This window comes from Dreissena polymorpha, chromosome 12 (genome assembly GCF_020536995.1).
Source record: "Dreissena polymorpha isolate Duluth1 chromosome 12, UMN_Dpol_1.0, whole genome shotgun sequence".
Taxonomy (NCBI): Eukaryota; Metazoa; Mollusca; class Bivalvia; order Myida; family Dreissenidae; genus Dreissena; species Dreissena polymorpha.
Window position 1 is genome coordinate 14,833,019 of NC_068366.1, and position 19,209 is coordinate 14,852,227.

The window sequence follows — 19,209 nt, forward strand, 5'->3', positions numbered from 1 at the left end:
TATACATTAAATGCAGAAAACTGGAAACAGAACACAAATGTGTTCAGGTTTTGTACTCAAAACAAACGAATGTTTTAATCAGATATAACATTAACATAACTCCATTGTGTGTGATGTTTGTTTCAAATTGCGACATATGTACCGACTTTATTGTTAAGCGTTCAAATAGAATTTCTTTCTCAAAATGTCGATGATAAGTTGTATATGAAATAATACCATATTATTCAAAAATAACATTTGATTGACACGTGTCATATTGCGCTTCATGATTATTTCATCATCTATAGATCTCTAAAAAAGACTGAAAATGTTTTGATTATTTTATGTTGATTTGTGTCATGCGGTATGACTTACCTGTATATACATACTTTAAATCAAACCTGATATTATTTAAATTAACATGTTAGTGTCATTGAGACCGCAAAGGTGGTCATGTGATTTGGCGCTATACTGTCGTGTTTTTTCAAGGTGGTGAACATTGATAAAAATTTGACTTACGACGCAATATTTTGAATATTATAACCCCAAAATAATTTCTTAAAATTTATTTAATTGATATTAATTGGAAAAAGAAAAAGAAAAGATCGAAGTAGTAGTGATAGTGACATAAACAAACATAATAGTGAACAACCAAAGCAAAAAGGCCCGTCAGCGGTTATTCAATTAAGGGATGTTCTTAGCAAAGCCAGTGCTGTGCTTTATGACCCTGAGGATGTTACAAGCAATGTTTTTGTGAATAAGCCTGTGAATCTGTTCGGCAATATTGCTGAGTCTGGAGGTGAGCCTACAAATCGATATATCATGAATTGTTTAAATGCGATTAAATGTCGGCTAGATAATGTTGAACAAAGGCTATCTTCTATTGTTAAACACGAGGAACGCTTCTCCAGTTTCGAGAAATACATTAAATGCATGTGATTAGCCCTTGAGACTCACATTAATGGCAGCGAACAGCGTGTAGGCCGACTGGAGCACGCTACAAAGGGCACGGGCATCGCTGTTACCGAGGTAACGAGTCGGATGGAGCACCTGCAGAAGGAGCGGGACAACTTCCGTGAAAAATATGGCGTTTCTAAAATCTCAAATAATCAGAAATACTTGTTTCTGCTGTTCCGGACGTGGTCGGTGAAACACAAGATGTGACGGAAACTAAGCTGCAGGTGCACCTAATCGAGGCTATGAAGATCGCGAAGGATGTTGTCGACTGCGTGCAGTTTAAGAGGTTGCACCGTTCTCCGCGCCAACCAACACCAGGGAACCCCATCAATAGCGGCAAAGTTCGCCTTCTTCAAGCACCACGAAGCTGATCGACGGCAGTGGAAAAAACTGAACGGTACAAACATTAACGTTATTTAGCAGTTCCCAACGAAGGTGGTAGCCAAGTGTAGAAGGCTGATACCGAAGATGAAAGAGGCGAGGGGCAAGGCAAACGATCCTGGATAGCCTACGATAACCTTTACGCTGACGGTCGTCCGGTTAAGGAACGTTTGGGGAGAAATAACGATCCTATCGTGGAATGTGAATAGACTGTCGCAATGCAAGATTGACGATCATTGATTTGTTGATCTTCGTAGTAAACTTGGATCAATTATTCAAGTTACATTTCTTTTAATGGATTAAACTCTCAAAATTTGTATACTTAATGTCAGAAAAACAAGCGAATTCGATGAATTGATATCCCCCGCCAATATACTTCTGAACACAAATATTTCTGGACGGATGGACAACGCCAACGTGCATCATCCTCTTATCCATTTATATACTCATACCAAGTTTCAATGAAATCCGTCAAAGCACTTCCAAGATATGGCTCCGGACACACACAAAAGGAATTTTTCAATATACAAAGGGCCATAGCTCCGTTATTATCCAATGGTGTACAATGCCATTTGGCGTGCATCATCCTCTTATCCATATATATACTCAAACCAAGTTTCAATGAAATCCGCCAAAGCACTTCCGATATATGGCTCCGGACACAAAAAAAGCATTTTTTTCAAGATACAAAGGGCCATTACTCCGTTATTAACAGATGGTGTCCCATGCCATTTGGCGTGCATCATCCTCTTATCCATATATATACTCATACCAAGTTTCAATCAAATCCACCAAAGCACTTCCAAGATATGACTCCGGAAACAAAAGTGCCGGACGGACAGACGGACGGACGGGCGGAAAGACGGAAGGACGGAAAGACGGACGGACGGAAAGACTGACGGACGGAAGGACGGACAACGCCAAAACAATATCCCTCCGCCTTTGGCGGGGGATAAAAAGAACGCACTAGATGTTGTGGTTGGGTAGTTATATATTTTAAAAAAATATGTAAAAGATCGTATTAAAATTACTAGAAATCATTATGATTCAAATATCTGGTTGAATTTAGATCGCTACAATTTTCTTTGAATGAAGATTTGTATCTTTGCGGATGTTATGTTTGGTGCGAAGATTAAGCCGCATACAATACCATAAGGGTAGAACTATTTTTTTATTCGAAATTGATATTTCTATTTATAAAAGTAAAGGACATGTTTCCTTAGTGGCGACTTTAATAGTAGGATTGGTTGCACATATGATTTTGTTATTCATGATGTTGTAAATAGTTTAAAAGATGATATTGGTGATGACCCAAATATGTACTCTGGTAGGGCCTCTGTTGAGAGATCTCACAAAAATCACGAAATCAAACTGCTTGATCTATTTACATACTCAAATTATCATGTTGTAAATGGCAGAATACTAGTAGTTGACATGCTTCTCCCATAACGATTTATCTACAATTTGATTATTTGGTTTGCCAGGAACGAAATTTCGCTCGTATTAAAGTATTTGTAGTACACGTTTTTAATGAATACAGTGACCACGCACCGTTATCGTTTACATTATATTGTAACAACAAAACATTTGATCAATTGTCATACACGGAAACGAAGTTTAAATGGGACGATTAATTTCGTAACCAATTTAGATCGGGTATTATCAGCAACCGACCTATGTTTAACAGAATTGTAGAAGATTTAGATTGTTCAAGTTGTGACTCTATAAATAGGGCGTTTAATCAATTTACTGATGTTATAAGTGTTTGTGCTGATCCTTTATTTTAGAATTAATATTGTATAAACAATACGTACAAATTTGAACAGTGAAGCACTATACGCATGCTGTCGAATGTAACATGGAACACGGTCACTATGTTTCTCTGTTAAATCAATTTAATTGTAATCGTCTGGATGTAATCGTCTGGATGTAATGATTCACACGGTCACATCGTCTGGAATTGTAATCGTCTGGATGTAATCGTCTGGATGTAATCGTCTGGATGTAATCGTCTGGATGTAATGATTCTAATGAGCACTAATCATAGGATTTAAAAAAAACAATGTTCTTGTAAAGACCCCTTCCTCCCCTTATCTACATCCCTGGTTTACGAGGTAAAGAACAATATGTAAGCAGACCGGATAGTTATAGTTATAGTCAAAAGAGTAATCGTGATAACTTTGAATTGTTTATGAGTTCCCTTTGGAAGACGATTAGATAGTTATATAACAGGTATGGTGATTAAGATGATTTCTACGTGCCTCGATAACGGTTAGTCTATATGTTCACAGTGAAAATTACCAATTTTACAGTTCTGAGCAGGGAATAATGTCCACATCTCATCATGCCATTTTCAATTGTCTCAGCAAAATACATGAGTATGATTTTATTTGCGTAGCCGTCATCATGACCATCTTATAATAAGTCACGGCCGTCATCATGAGGCGTTTTTCGAAACCCACTAGAATTTAATCGTTGATAATAATGTTGTTTGTTCATGTGGGATGCTGTAATTTGGAATAACCGAAAAAAAAATGATTAAAGATTTTAATAAAATGTAGTTTTTTTTATCGTTGGTCTCAATCCTGTGACATTAAGAGTTTGACTGAGATGGTGGTGAATTGTGTTTACATTTTACCACATTCTAACGGATTTCTTGAAAAGTAAGCAACTAGGAAGGTAGGGTTTACGTTTACAAAGTCCTTCTTACTTAGTCTCTCAAAGAACACACTAAAACCTGCTCAATCCAATACGTAGAATATAAAGAATAGGGAAATATTAACACTCCGCTTTCCACCGATTTGAGTACGGTATCTCAGTCGACGCATGATCCACAGACGTCGCTGGGGGCGATTGAACGGTGTGCCGTTGATGAGATTAAAGTGTCTGTAAAACGAGTGAAACGCAACAAGGCATACGAGGTGTTTATATTTTAAACGAGTATTAATTAAATGTGTTGATATTATAGCGTTGCATATATGTGTTTTGTTACATGTTGTGTTAAACTCATTTTCCATAGAAATATACGGAAGGTATTATATTCCCTCTACTTAAGAAAAGGCGATGCATCTTATGTAAAGGAAAATACAGACTGTATGTTATATACGTTGATATGAGGAAATGCCTGGTTACTGTTTATCGAAATGCATTATGGCTAAAAGTATACGAAGCCGGTATAGAAGGTAAATTGCTGAGATAATACAAAATATGTATGAAAATGTTAAGTCGCTTATAAAGCATAGTTCATCCTACTCGAAATATTTTAACTCTGCTGTATGTTAACGACAAGGTAAAGTTATGTCCACTTTGTTGTTTTCCCTATTTGTAGAGGGACTCAGTTTTTTTCTAGAATGACGCATCTTCTGGTCAAAGTATTGATGACATAGTATTGATATTCTGTTTTGCTATTCGCTGATGTTGATAATTGGTAAATCGCCCGGGGCGCAGAAACACTTGGATCTTCTATCAAATTACTGTAAATGCTGCGGATTAAAGGTTAATTCTGATAAAACTAAAATAATTGTGTTTCGCAAACGGTGTAGATTATTTCCATCTGAAACATAAATATATGAAAGTCAGCATATAGAAGTGATACATGATTTTAACTTGTGTAAGAACAGTTTTAATCATATTGTAAATTTTCATTTAAATCAAGAATATTTATGTTGAAAGGCACTTAAAACTATGATTATTTTATTAAACAAATGTAAAGAGTTTGACTTGAAACCAAACACACAATTTCAGCTAATCGATGATTTTGTTGGCTCTGTACTGAAGAACGCGTGTGAGATATGGGATAAAACAAGCATATGGAATAGGAAAGGGTACACTAAAAGTTATGTAAACGATTGTTAAACGTTTAGCAAAAATGTATCTAACGCTGTCATGTACGGAGAGTTAGGCTGATACACACTATTTGTTCATAAATGTGTTAAGATGGTAAAATATTGGTTTAAACTTTTTCAAACTTATTACATTATTTTAAAATCAATATATATACATTCATTAAAAGATTGCCAAAATCGGTCATTCTTATTGGGTATCTTATGTTAAAAAAAATGTAAGGCACATACGGTTTGTCATACGTTTTTTAATAATCCTAGCTCAGTGGCTGTAACAATATTTATACCACATTTAAAACTGGTGTAATTGAGAACTATATGTTTACGAAATGTTTTTATATTTATTTCATAAATCACTTAGGCACTTCGTCAGAAAGTTTTCAACTTCGAGTCTGCCACTAAGAATCCAAACTGGAAGATATCCTGATCAAAATATAGTAAGAATCGAACGGTATCGCCTTTGATATATCGAATAAGCCGTTGAGGAGTTTCATTTCCTGTGTACATGTCCTGTATACGTTGATATTAGAAGAAAAACAAAAACATTTTATAACATTGGGCTTTTTGTTTATAAATTCCACTAAATAAATTAAACTTATTTGTTATCCCAATATGTAAAAAAGCTATGATTTTACAAAATAATATTTATAATATTGTGAATTAAATTCAATGAACCATCCATTTCTAACAAGCATTTTACCTAGCCTTTTCGTTACCTTATACGATGCCGGTTATGTTTATTTTAGAACAATGTTTATCTCTGTGATATTAATTCATTTGAAATATCTAATGTTTAGACAATGTACACTGTGAAAGTCTGAAAAAACATTTATCTCTTCCTTTGATAAAATTAACCTACTATTTCCTTCATAATCACTACTTTTCACTTTCAGCGTTTTGTATGGAAATAATAGTGTTAGTTTATATAGTTCCATCATTATTTACCAAATAATTGTGTTCTTTAAATAACTTAACGTGCTAAGAGTAGATTAGCATTTCTTTAACCCATTTATGCCTTGCGTCTAGAAAAAAGGCCTTGGCAAACAGCGTAGACCCGGATGAGACGCCGCATAATGGGGTATGCGCTGTTTGCTTAAAGGAATTTCAGTTAGAAATATTCTAAATATAGAAACACGTATACTAGACATACCTAATTGAGGAAAAATTGATCCAATTTAGAAGGATGGGAGAGTCCACTAGGCGTAAATGGGTTAAATAAGACGACTGAACCTCCAGACTCCAGAGACAAAATCAGCTTAGCAATTCTTCTTAACGCCCAATACAAAACAGAGTGCAATATTGTCTGCTCTTAAATGGACATTTAATTATTAAATTGATCTTAAGTGTAATTCGGGCTTTTTATCGTGCGGTCACATATCGGTCCTCATTCTCTAATAGAATATCCGTTGAATATGTTATTATATGCATACTTTTGTCTTGCGGGACTCAACTAAATGTTATGGCATACACATACACTCAAAGAATATTCGTGATGGATAGTGATTATTTTAAATATCATGGTATTTCTTAAGATTGTTAGCTCTCAAGATTTTACAAAAAAGCTGAATAAGTGCATATTATTAAGTATGTCAGCAAATTGATTTCTCATTTTGAACAGTTTTTGTAAATATAATGATATAAGGCACCCCTCGATTACTGAAATATAAATTAGTAAACTCTTACAAATATCGTACATGGCTTGGCCCATCAGACATTAAGGATAACGCGTCATAAAGTAAGCATCTTATGGAATGTGCAGATTCGGCTTACATACATACGAATCTATATGGAACAAGTTAAATGATAATTTGTATTGTTTGTTTAATGTAAATTGAAAATTAATTATGATGATAGATGCGTAGTTGTTTATATTAAATACTACATGAACTAAATGTAAGATATTATCAAGCCTGTTTTGAGACCTTGGATTTTAAGCATATGGTTTTTATATCGTTCTACAAAATACAAGATACAAGAAACTTTATTTAACGTTGGATATGAACAACAATAAACATTGGCTAATGAGCTATTTCCAGACAAACAAATGTATATAATATACAAGTACAAATGAGCTGAAAGAAAGATTAAGCATATTATATAAGCATTTGAAATACAAAGACATAGTTAAAGCACATAAAACACCAATTAAGTGCAAATGTACATTGAGAGCATAATATTTTGCATGTTACAAACACATACATATAAGATAAAGGGTAAGATACCTAAAACAAAATTAAAGTTATCTTGCATGGTTCAATATTAACACATATATTAAACACATTTAAACACTTAAAAACAAAGCATAGCATACCTATTATAAATTTAAGATATTAACGCAAGTATAGCACATAAAGACATGTTTAAAAGCATATTAAAGCACATGCATAACAGCTACATAGCACATATATACATTTTTAAAACATTTTAAAGCACACAAGAAACAAAACATTTAAGCACATATATATGACTGATTTAAAGCCTAATGGGGAACATAAGACAACAGTGCAAAAACAAATAAACAACAAAGCAGGCATTGGCAATAACCTGAGCACAAGATTCTTACTGACGTTGGAATGTCTAAATCTGGTCCAAAAAAGGTGAACACGTGCAATTTATGACAGATTTGCTTCTCTAGTACTTGCTGGTACTAGAACAAAGCGTAAGTGTACCTAGTGCACGCTACTACTCAACAGAAAAATATTGGCAGGCAGCACCAAAGAAAAAGTTAAAATACAATATATAACATGGAAAGAGTAACAAAGGAGAACAAAACAAGGGGTTTATTGAAAATATATATATAACCAGGACAACAAGAACAAGCAAAAACGTGAGAAGCAGATTACTCACACATGGCGACTTTGCATTTTGGACCCGTCCAAGTGCGGATCAGCCGGACGAAGTCTTTATATTTGTCGACTGTGCGTAAGTCCTTTGGGAGGCTGTTCCACACCCGGACAGCTTCAAAACGAAAGGAAGTTTGTCCATACCTTGTTCTTATTTGTGGCGTCTGTTGAATGTTTTAATACCTGAAATTATAAGTAGAACATTTAACTTTAACCAAGGATTGTGTATATTCTGGGGACAGATTGCGGATGCATTTAAAAGTTTCTGTCGCAATGAGGCGTAACCAGTTTAAGTGAAGAGTAGTATTGTTAACCTTTTTTAGTAGTGTATCATAACTAGATTCATAATCATCAAACAATTCTTAGGGATCTGAACTGCATCTTTTCTAGTTTTCTCTGTGTTGGATTTACTACAAAAACGCCAGATAAGGGGACAATAGTTTAAGTTTGACCGGATACATGATCTAAAGATGACTAACCTAGTGCTTACAGTCAGGCTGAGCCTTTGGAGTACACTTTATTGTTTGGCTGCCTTTTTGCAAAAATTTGTAACCTTGAGATCAGAGTTTAGCTGGTAATCAAGTTTTACACCTAAGAGTTTTACTTATTGTTCACATATAATTTTATTTTGACCTATAGTAAATGATTTTACTTCTTTATTAGTCTCTTATTACCTACACATGTTGCCTGGAACTTATCGGGGTTTGCTTACATTTGGTTAATATTGAAACAGTTTATCAGGGATTTACTCCCAGATTCAATAGTTTCCTTGAAGGTATTTAAGTTTTTGTGACTGAAAAAGAGGGTATTGTAAGCTGCATAGTAATACAGGGTTAACTTATCTATAAAATTAAAAAATATCATTGATCAAGATGTTGAAGACCAGTATTGAGTATTGTTTGCATTTGTTTTTCGTTTAATACAAATGTTAGGCTAGTATATCGATTCCTAGTTCTTTGAGGTTGACTACATAATTTGAATTGGGTAGAGAAAATTCAATACCGATCGAGAGTCGAAAGCCGAACGGGGTATTGGTTGTACGAACTAAATCGATATCGAGCCAAGAATGAATATCGATCTGAGCAGCAACTTAATCGTTGTTACTTTCAATCAAAATGATTGATTCATACTTAATAAAAAAACACATACACAAGTACTGTGCTTGTACACTGTATACGATATTGACAGGGATGCCCTAGAATCACACACATCTGTTGACGAGGAAAATAAAATATATTGAACGGGAAAAAAACCCATTTTATTTAAATTTCATATTACAAATCTTAATTATAAATAGTAACACACTGGCGTCGAGAAGGGGTCGTTATTCGTATCTGGCGAGCAAATATGATCATATCGTCCCTAGGGTCGATTGTTCATACCTAAAGCGAATCGGACGACTTAAATTGTGCATGGCGTTCACATTCAGTCTAAGTCAACAATATAAATAAACGTGAGCAACAAATCAACAAAAGAATCGAAATAATGATGAGCAAAAGAAGCACACAATTAGGATAATTACAATTTCGTATGCAACTTAAACTGTGCTAGATAGATTTATGACAGTATTAAAGCTTGAACAGGAGTAATCGAAAAAGTTATTTTGTTGTATACACGACACACTTACCTCAATGACCACTTTAATTAATACAATGCATTTATACAATTAATTTAATTGACACTGTGGCAATAATCGTACACTATGGCTATGGTTGTTGATTGTTACAATGCTTTTTAATGCGACAATTGCTTTGTACTGCTGCAATAGATTTGCACTGTTACAATTGCTGTGCACTGCTACAGTGGTTGAACACCGTTACGGTTGTTGGGCACTGGGGCAATAGCTGTGCAATGTGGTAATAGCTTTGAACTGTGACAATAGCTGTGCATTGTGACAATTGCTGTGTACTCTGACAATAGCTGTGTACTGTTACAATTGTTGTGCATTGTTACAATTGTTGTGCATTGTGGTAATAGCTTTGAACTGTGACAATAGCTGTATACTGTAGCAATTGCTGTGTACTCTGACAATAGCTGTGCACTGTTACAATTGTTGTGCATTGTTACAATTGTTGTGCATTGTGGTAATAGCTTTGAACTGTGACAATAGCTGTATACTGTAGCAATTGCTGTGTTTTGTTACAATTGTTGTGCACTCATACAATTGTTGTGCAATGCTGCTATGGCTGTTCACTGAGACAATAGTTGGGTGCTAAAACAATAGCTTTGCACTGTGCCAATAGCTGTGCACTGTTAAAATTATAGCTGTTCACTGTTACAATTGTTGTGCACTGCTGCTATGGCTGTGCACTGAGACATTATATGTGCACTGACACAGTAGCTTTGCACTAAGACAATAACTTTGCAATGTGAAAATTGCTGTGCAATTTAACAATAGTTGTGCACTATGACATTTGCTTTACACTGTGGCAGTAGCTGTTCACTGTGACAAAAGCTGTGCACTCTGTCAATAGCTATGCAGTGTGAGTAGGGCTGTGTGCTGTGACAATAGCTACTCACTGTGACAATTGCTGTGCGCAATGTTAATAGCTCTGCTCAGTGACAATTGCTACGAACCGTGGCATTAGCTGTGTAATGAGACTATTGCAGTGCACTGTGTCAATAGCTGTGCATTGCGGCAATGTCTGTGCCTTGTGAGAATTTCTGTTCACTATGATACTAGCTGTACACTTTGACAATTGCTGTAAACTATAAAAATAGCTGTTCTCTGTAACTAGTTCTGAACTGTGACAATTGTTGTGGAATAGTATAATGGCTATGCACTGTGACAATGAACGCTAACTGTTATAAATGATGAGCACTGTGACAATGGTTACGCACTGTGAAAATAGCTATTCACTGTGACAAAGGCTATTCATTTCGAATATAGCTTTACACATTGACATAGCTGTGACTGTCACAATAGCTGTGCACTTTATCGATACCTGTGCACTATGACAATAGTTGTGCATTGTGATATTAGTTGTGCCGTGTGAAAATGGCTATGCCCTGTGATATAGCTGTCTGTTCACTGTGAAAATTGCTGTGCACTGAAGCATTTTAGTGCCCTCTGACAATCGATGTGCTATATGACAATCGCGGTGCCCTATAGGACTAGCTCTGCACTGTGACAATCGCTGTCTATTGTAAATCAAAGTTCACTGTGTCAATAGCTCTCCACTGTGATAAAGGCTGTGAACCGAAACAATGGGGGTTCAATTTGACAATAGTTTAGCACTGTGACAATATATGAACAATGTGACAATAGTTGTGCACTATGACAATAGCTGTGTACTCTGACATTGTATGTGAAATGGGACATTATATGTGCATTGTTACAGTGGCTGTGCATTGAAAAGATATTGGTGCACGATGCCATAAGCTGTTCATATATTCTCTTGCTATGAATTGTGGAAATAGTTTTGCAAATTAGCTGTGAACTTTGACAACATATGTCCACTGCAACAATAACTATAAACTGTTGCAATTGTTTCCTGACTTGAAGATGACACAAGGAAATTTTATTTAACTAAAGTTGTACTTACATTTACTTCCCGTATGGCAATGTGTTGCGTTTTGTGTGAGAAAGAGGGGTGGGTAAACAGAGTGACCCGGAAGAAACCCAGCCTGTCGGGTAATATCTTTCATGGTGCCGGTGTTGATATTATAACACCAAATAGTTAATGTTCTAATTTAAATGCCTTACATTTCAGCAGCATATATGGTACAGTTCTGGTAAAAAGCTTAATATGTTTTTATCATAAGTATACTGAATGTTTTTTTTATATATTTTTTCAAACAAGCAGGCGACCTTGTATGACAAGCAGAACACGAACACACAACCTTAAGTGAACATGGTTCAAGTACTTTACATTCAATCACCTCCCGGTAAAATCCAAATTCAAGAGATTGGCAGTTAGATCGGGATAGAAGGAGGACATAACAACTGCCACAGCGATTAAGAAACTTCGGTATCGAGCCATTTTACAGGGGATGTAGAGCATGTGATAGGCACATCATCAAAAACTAATGTTGATATAAACATGTACATTTCATGGAGGGTGAAGTGTAGAAGCTTCTGTTTGAAATGTTGCCATCAGATGTAAATGGAAGCCCAGCAATGTGACTAGCCGTTATTCACAGACAATGAAATACATTTGAAATATGATACTAGACTTACACATAACACATTTAAACCATCCAATTGTATTACAAAAATAAACATTGTTAATATTTCTTATATAAAATTTAACAATGTGTATACCAGGGAGGGAAACCTACGGTGGCTGCAACTGTGACAGTTTTGTACTTATCTCCCTTTATTTGCACTCGTTTCACTAATTTTTAGATTATGTTCTAAACACACAAGGCAACAACCTCAAACTACACGCTCTCGCGTTCGGTCGGCGCTATTTGAAAGCGACATATGTCACTTAGAGAGGCCGCCGACGAGTTCGGTGTTCCACGGTCCACGTTTTCAGATCATGTATGGATCAAAAGAACAAAATAATTAAAAACAATCACTTTTGTAAAAAAAAACACTCTATCCCCTGTATCAAAGCCGCTTAGTAAATACGATTTTAGTGGTATTTGTGGCAGTCAGAATTAGGAACAATACGTTGCTGCGGACGGTCGTAGGTTCTGAAATTAAAATCTTAGGTTTAACATTCGAATATTTAAATATATTCGAATAATAACAAACGTGCATTTTCGAATATCATTTTCAGTCTTCTTTCCCTCCCCTTAAAACTGAATCAAAACTGAGCACAGAGGAAGGCTCCTTGTGCAAAACGACGTGCATAAGACCGCCCTAAAAGGATCTCTAGATCTAATGTCTAATGTCAATGAAAAATAAGGGTGGATATCCTGACGACAACATATGAACATACAGTAAAATACATTTCTACACCACATTTGCGGGGCATTATTGTTTTTCATAACTGATACATAAATTCATATCTGGAAGCGCAAGGAAGGCAAATAATAGGGGCAACACATTGACGGCTTTGTCTAACGTGTTGATGATCCAAAAGCTTTGTTGTCGTTGAAATAACACTTGATCTAAACGAACTTAGCGACTACTATTCATTAAGTCACATTGGGTATTGAGTGTTTCTCAACATAAAATGTGTATGATATCGTTTGGGTCTTTATTAATGTATCGTATTTATTTAGCAATTCAGTTAATATTTTCAAAACGATTGAAGCCATGATACTTTAAAATGCATGTATCTTGTTAGGCCTTCAGCTGTGACGAACTATTTCAATACAATTTATCCCTGCATTTGAATCAATAATGGCCGTTTTCAGTTAATCATGTAAATCATGTTTATCACTGTTATCATTATCTTTAGAATAAAACGTAGATTTAAAATTATGGACATTGCCTTTCCTCACGAGTACAGTTTTGGTCCACTTATTTCCCGATTTACTGCTCTTTGCAGCACATTAAGACAGGCCAACCGTATCCAAAGTAAAGGTTCCCGGCTCTTCTATACAGGTATGACATACAATAAGTCATGATGTATGGTTTAAGCCTCTCCTTCTGATCGTTTGTAAAACAATGGCTGACATTTTGGATAAGAATCGTCACTTTTGAAGTCTGTATAAATAATTGATGTTGACCAAGGAAGTAAATTTTAAAAGTTATACGTGAAATAACTCATGATTTGTTTTTACATATTTAAAAACACTTCAGAATCAAGGAGTGGCCGCCGATGCAGACAACGATCAAACGGTTAACTTAACAGCTATTCGAATACTTTAAACAGTCGAGCTAAACATTTATTGGTGTTGGATATGGATGTAGATATATTACCTAGCTCAACTGAGATATTTATCAAACTGAACTGTCGCAGAGACAAACAAGTACATTAACTTGAATACCTTTGATGCAACAATTAGTTATAGGACTCATGTACTCCCCAATGACTAGCATTTGCTTTCGTCTACGAATAAAACATTGAACATTTCAGCATTATTTCGCAAACCAGAGGATGATATATATCATCCATAACTCTTAAATATTTAGTTGGAGATCAAAGTCGCCTAATGTGTTTCAAATTGCCCATTGCTATGTGGGCTATTAGACCTTTGCTTTTGCATATGTATTGAAATAAATGAAATCTTTAGAACAAAAATCTTAAAGGGCTATTGCCTATATATGTATGTATTTGATATAGAACCTTTAATTGAATATTAGATTTAGTAAAGATTTTCGAGTTAAACGTCTTGATTTGGCAAATCCTGCAAGAATGAACTCGATAAATATTTAAAAAAAAGTAAGCATTAGTTCCCCAAAGTAATAGGATGTTCGTTCGATTTGCCGCACCTAACCGGACAAGTAAATAATAGATATAAATATTTTTAATTGCGACCCCAGGTGACCATTTTGCCACGCTCCCCATTAAGCCTTAGAGGTAGCTATTTGTTTTATTCCTCTTGGTCAGGGTTCAGATTTGTTAAACGGTTAATGGTATAAAATGACAGCATTTGATCGTGTCGTTCGAGTCTTCAACAAGAAATTGTAATGTTTCTCGTGTTGCTCTGAATTAGTCTTTTACAAACATTTGTAAAAAATTTATAAAGAAGAGGGAAACAAAATCAGTTTTATTTAAAGCAACACCTTTTCAGTTCATATGTAACGTTATACGACCTGCCACTGCTCATTTTACTACAAATCAACATCTAATTTAGCAGTTATAGCGTCTTGCTTCTGAAATGGTAGAGATTGTTTAAGTCGATTCACTTACCACTTCATGTTTTTTAATCACATATTAGTTAGTTTTCCAGATTTCCCACGTATCCGACTCTTTCTGATTGGAAAATACGTCCGACTGTTTCCCATATGAATTAATCTAATACGTAGGGAAAGTAACTCGTTAATATTTACGAACAATGGTACAATGACTTCATTGTTTAGCACAGTTCTGTAATTCAGTGACATTCATTGTCTAGTGCTGCCTTAGTAGCTGCGCTGATTATTGAAAAAATTGTTCACTTAGTGATGCAAGCATGAAACTTGGATTACATTACCTTTAGGTACCCCTTTCTTCAAAAAGCACGTTAGCCACTTGAACAATCAAAATGGCGGTATTTTTTCAATATGGCCGCCAATACTCTGTTTTTAGCACGAAGAACTAGTACGGTCAATATATGAAATAATACCTTCATCCACCAAAAAATTGATACAAAGGGTATTTTAACTAATCCGGGTAGGGTATAAGGTCATTCAACACATATCAAAAGTTTACCACAATCGGACCTCCGGAAAGTTAATTTTTTCAAGATGGCCGCCAAGATGGCCGCCAATTACCTATTAATGATCATAACTATGTAACTATACAATCAAATTTGATTAATGTGTTGTCTATACCTAAGTTTCAAGTGGCAAAGAACACATAAAGATAATCAGACATTGTTTAAGTTTACAATAGAACACACAAATCCAACATGGCGTCCAAAATGGCCGCCAAGATGGCCATCAACACCTATAAATGATCATGACTATGTAAATATCCCCTCAAATTTGATTATTTTGGTGTGCTGTTTTGTACTGTTTGGGCAATCGGTCACTTGCCTTAAATAAAGGACCAACTAATTGTTTAAATGAAAATACAATACTGCTCCAGCAGCTGGAGTTTCACTTCTTTATACTTTATTTAACATAGGTTTAAAGAGGCAAAAACACATTAAGATCATCATGCATTGTTTAAGTTTATTATATTACACACAAATCCAACATGGCGTCCAAAATGGTCGCCAAGATGGCCACCAAAACTTATTAATGATCATAACAATCTAACTGTCCACTCAAATTGTATGAATTTGGTGTCTATACCTAGGTTTCAAGGGGCAAATAACACATAAAGATCATCAGACATTGTTTAAGTTTACAATAGTACACACAATTTCAAAATGGCGTCTAAAATGGCCGCCAAGATGGCCGCCCAAACCTATTAATGATCATAACTATGTAAATATCCACTCAAATTTGATTATTTTGGTGGCTATACATAGGTTTCAAGGGGCAAAGAACACATTAGAGACCATTAGAAATAGTTAAAGTTTATTATGTTAAACACAAATCCAACATGGCGTCCACAATGGCCTCCAATATGGCCACCTGAATCTATTAATGATCATACCTTTGTAACTTTCAGAATTGATGATTTTGGTGTCTATACCAAAGTTTCGAGGGGCAAAGAACACATTTCGATTGTCAGACATAGTTTAAGTGTATTATGTTACACTGAAATCTCACATGGCGTCTAACGACACAATACGAAGGACCACAAGTCCATTACTTTTGAAGTGATGCTTGTTATTAGAAACGCCATAGTTTGGACCTGCCGTGTTTTTTGGATTTTGACCAGAGGATCGATATTTTTAAGCTTCAGGCAACACTGAAGTTGCAGGGAATGATGCGTATCTTGAATCAGAAAATACAGTACTCAGGGCTGCAATTGTCAGTCAAATTCTTGCCTTTGATTTATATGTACAATGGGGACAAAGCGTTCATTCTGTCAACATAAGTCTTAGTTTGCAACCTTGCCACAACCTTCACTACATTGTTGTAACGTTTGACCAACCCATGTATTGCAAGGCTGCCGAAATTGACATGATTCGCCACAAAGTAGTTCAAAGTGTTGATTAAAATTTTGGATGCTTCATAAACGTATGAGCTTGAGGGGGGGGGGGGAGATCCCTCATGGCAGAAACTGCTCTCAAAAACATACTTGTGGAAGTCTAAAGAGAAAATGCGCAAATTGTGAACATTGTGACACGAAAACTTGTCCAGAGGGCTTCACGGGACCATCTTCTTGTTGAAAAGGGCATACACAGACAGCTTACAGCCGAAATGACCCAGGAAGCATTAAAGCATATCGTACTGAGTGTTGGCTGATGCATTAGCAGGCAGTGCCCGATTTGCTATCCATCTTTGCTGCAAATAAGCGACCTAGAGGAAACGCACCCAGACGTTCATCAAAAGTATGGTATTGGTTTTCACGTTGTTCGTAGGAGACATCAATGCTATGCTGGGCTAGTACGTGATCTTGTCAGTGAGCACACATTGATGATGTGTTTATAGAGCACATGTAGTCTAACTCGCGGCAGTGAAATTGCCGAGGAAATGCAACCCCCTTGGACCTTATCTGCATCATCCGAGCACAACAGTGGGATGCAGGATTTCACAGATCTGACTTATACTTCAATTCCACAACACACAGATTCAACTGAGGCGTGCATCAAAGGGGATTCTTTTGATCTAGAGCAAATGCAGACACAGATTACAATCGATCTCCATACACAGCTAACCCTACTCTGAGAAACATGGTCAATAAGATAGTGGCTGGGTCAGATGTGAATGTTCATGCAGTTGAGGCGTTTGGGAAATCGATCATAAGAGATATCATAGGAAACTCGGTCTTTGCTTATAAATTCACGAGAAAATACAGAGCCAAAGCTCTTGGGAATAGCTTTGCTGTTAAGATCGCTTCTGACCGTGCTTTTTATCCTGCTCTTCTGTTCCAGCGTTTCCTGGTGGTGTAAAAATTTGGAGATCCTTCCCTTGCAGTCGTATCGTCTTTTGAACTGAGCTCACTTCCTGCTGCCTTTTTTGAAACCAAGAACATACTGTGTACAGCAATTAAGCCTAAGATCGCTCAAGCAGGTTGAGAGTATGTTATAGACACATCATGTGAGGCTGAGATGAACTGTATTCATGAAACAGATGCATGATGGTGGCACTTTGCTGAATCCTTGATCATGGGGAAGGGCGACTTATATAACGCAATAGCCGGATCTTATGTAGATTCATAGAAAATGCATTACGTAAAAGCGACAGTGGGGTTCGATGGCTACGAAGACGGTCATTCTAACAAAGACAACACGCACCGGAGACGATGAAACAAACGTGAATCATATTGTGAGTTTAGGCAAAGAAACAAAATGCTCATGTACAAAAGGAAGACTTTTGTCTCGTGACAGAAACACGGCCGGCATGATTGCTCTGATCAGCACAGCTCTGCCTTAAATGGGATGCTATATTGTTCTGTCTTCAGCGGATGCAGGCGTTGAAATTGTTAAAGACACAGTATAACGATCCCGTCGTAGCACCACACAGTTGTAGGGCGAGGATACAGATTTGCTCATCTAGATCCTGCATTACTCCGAAAGGGACAATACAGCCATCTACTTCTGCTTTGATGTAAATAAATTGTCAAAGGAACACAAATTGTATAATATTAATCTTTTGGAAAAACTCATGCTTATTTAGGCTGTAATTAATATTCAATGATTTTCAGCAACGGTAAAAAAAGAATTCTACAGAAGTTAGTAAAACCCGATCCTATTTTGAAGTTATGTGCTAGTTCATTCTCTCTTCCAAATTTCATAAATTTGAGTTTCGGATTATTCACCTGCTTGATGATAACCTCAACTCGATTTAGGTGGTCCTTGTCTCTTAAACTATGGCGTTTTACATAACAACCATAACTTTTAAGTAACAAGTTATGGACCTGTAGTCCTTTGTATTGTGATAATGGCCATTTTGAACGCCGTTTTGGATGTTTGTGTAACAAATTAGCTTACATTTTGTTTGCTGATATGAGTGTGATATTTATGTGTTCTTTTATCCCTGAAACCTGGGTATAGACACCAAATTAATCAAATTTGAGTGGACAGTTACATAGTCATATTTTATTATCATAAATAGGTTTTGACGGCCGTCTTGGCGGCCATTTTGGATTTGAGTGATATATAATAAACGTATAAAAAATGTCTGATGACGTTAATGTGTTCTTTGCCCACTAAAACCTATCTATAGACACCAAAATGTAGATCTAAAATTGAGTGGAAAGTAACATAGTTATGATCATTAATATGTTTTGGCGGCCATCTTGGCAGCCATTTTTGACACCATGTTGGATTTCTGTGTGACATTATTAACTTACACTTTGTCTGACGAAATAAATGTGTTCTTTGCCACCTGAAACCTGGGTCTTGGCACCAAATTCATAAAATTTGAGTGCATAGTTACATAGCTATGATCATAAATAGGTTTTTGCGGCAATCTTGGCAGCCATGTTTGAAGCCATGTTAGATTTGTTTGTACTATATTAAACTTAAACAATGTCTGAATTTAAATTCAAACTAGTCAAATTGATGTGTATGAAATCAAAATCAAGTAATATTCACATCAGTAA

At 35.9% G+C, this 19,209-nt stretch overlaps 1 protein-coding gene and 1 pseudogene across 1 annotated transcript in view; one reads left to right on the top strand and one right to left on the bottom strand.

The window, feature by feature from the left end:
- Positions 1-1,143, top strand: part of LOC127852385 (small conductance calcium-activated potassium channel protein 1-like) — a 22,271-nt pseudogene extending 21,128 nt beyond the window's left edge.
- Positions 1,144-1,263: 120 nt separating this feature from the next.
- The window catches only part of LOC127852386 (uncharacterized), a 67,602-nt gene continuing 49,656 nt past the window's right edge, over positions 1,264-19,209 (bottom strand). The window contains exon 6 of the mRNA XM_052386345.1: positions 1,264-1,326. Coding sequence (XP_052242305.1) covers positions 1,264-1,326 — 63 coding nt within the window. The remainder of the gene's footprint in view (positions 1,327-19,209) is intronic.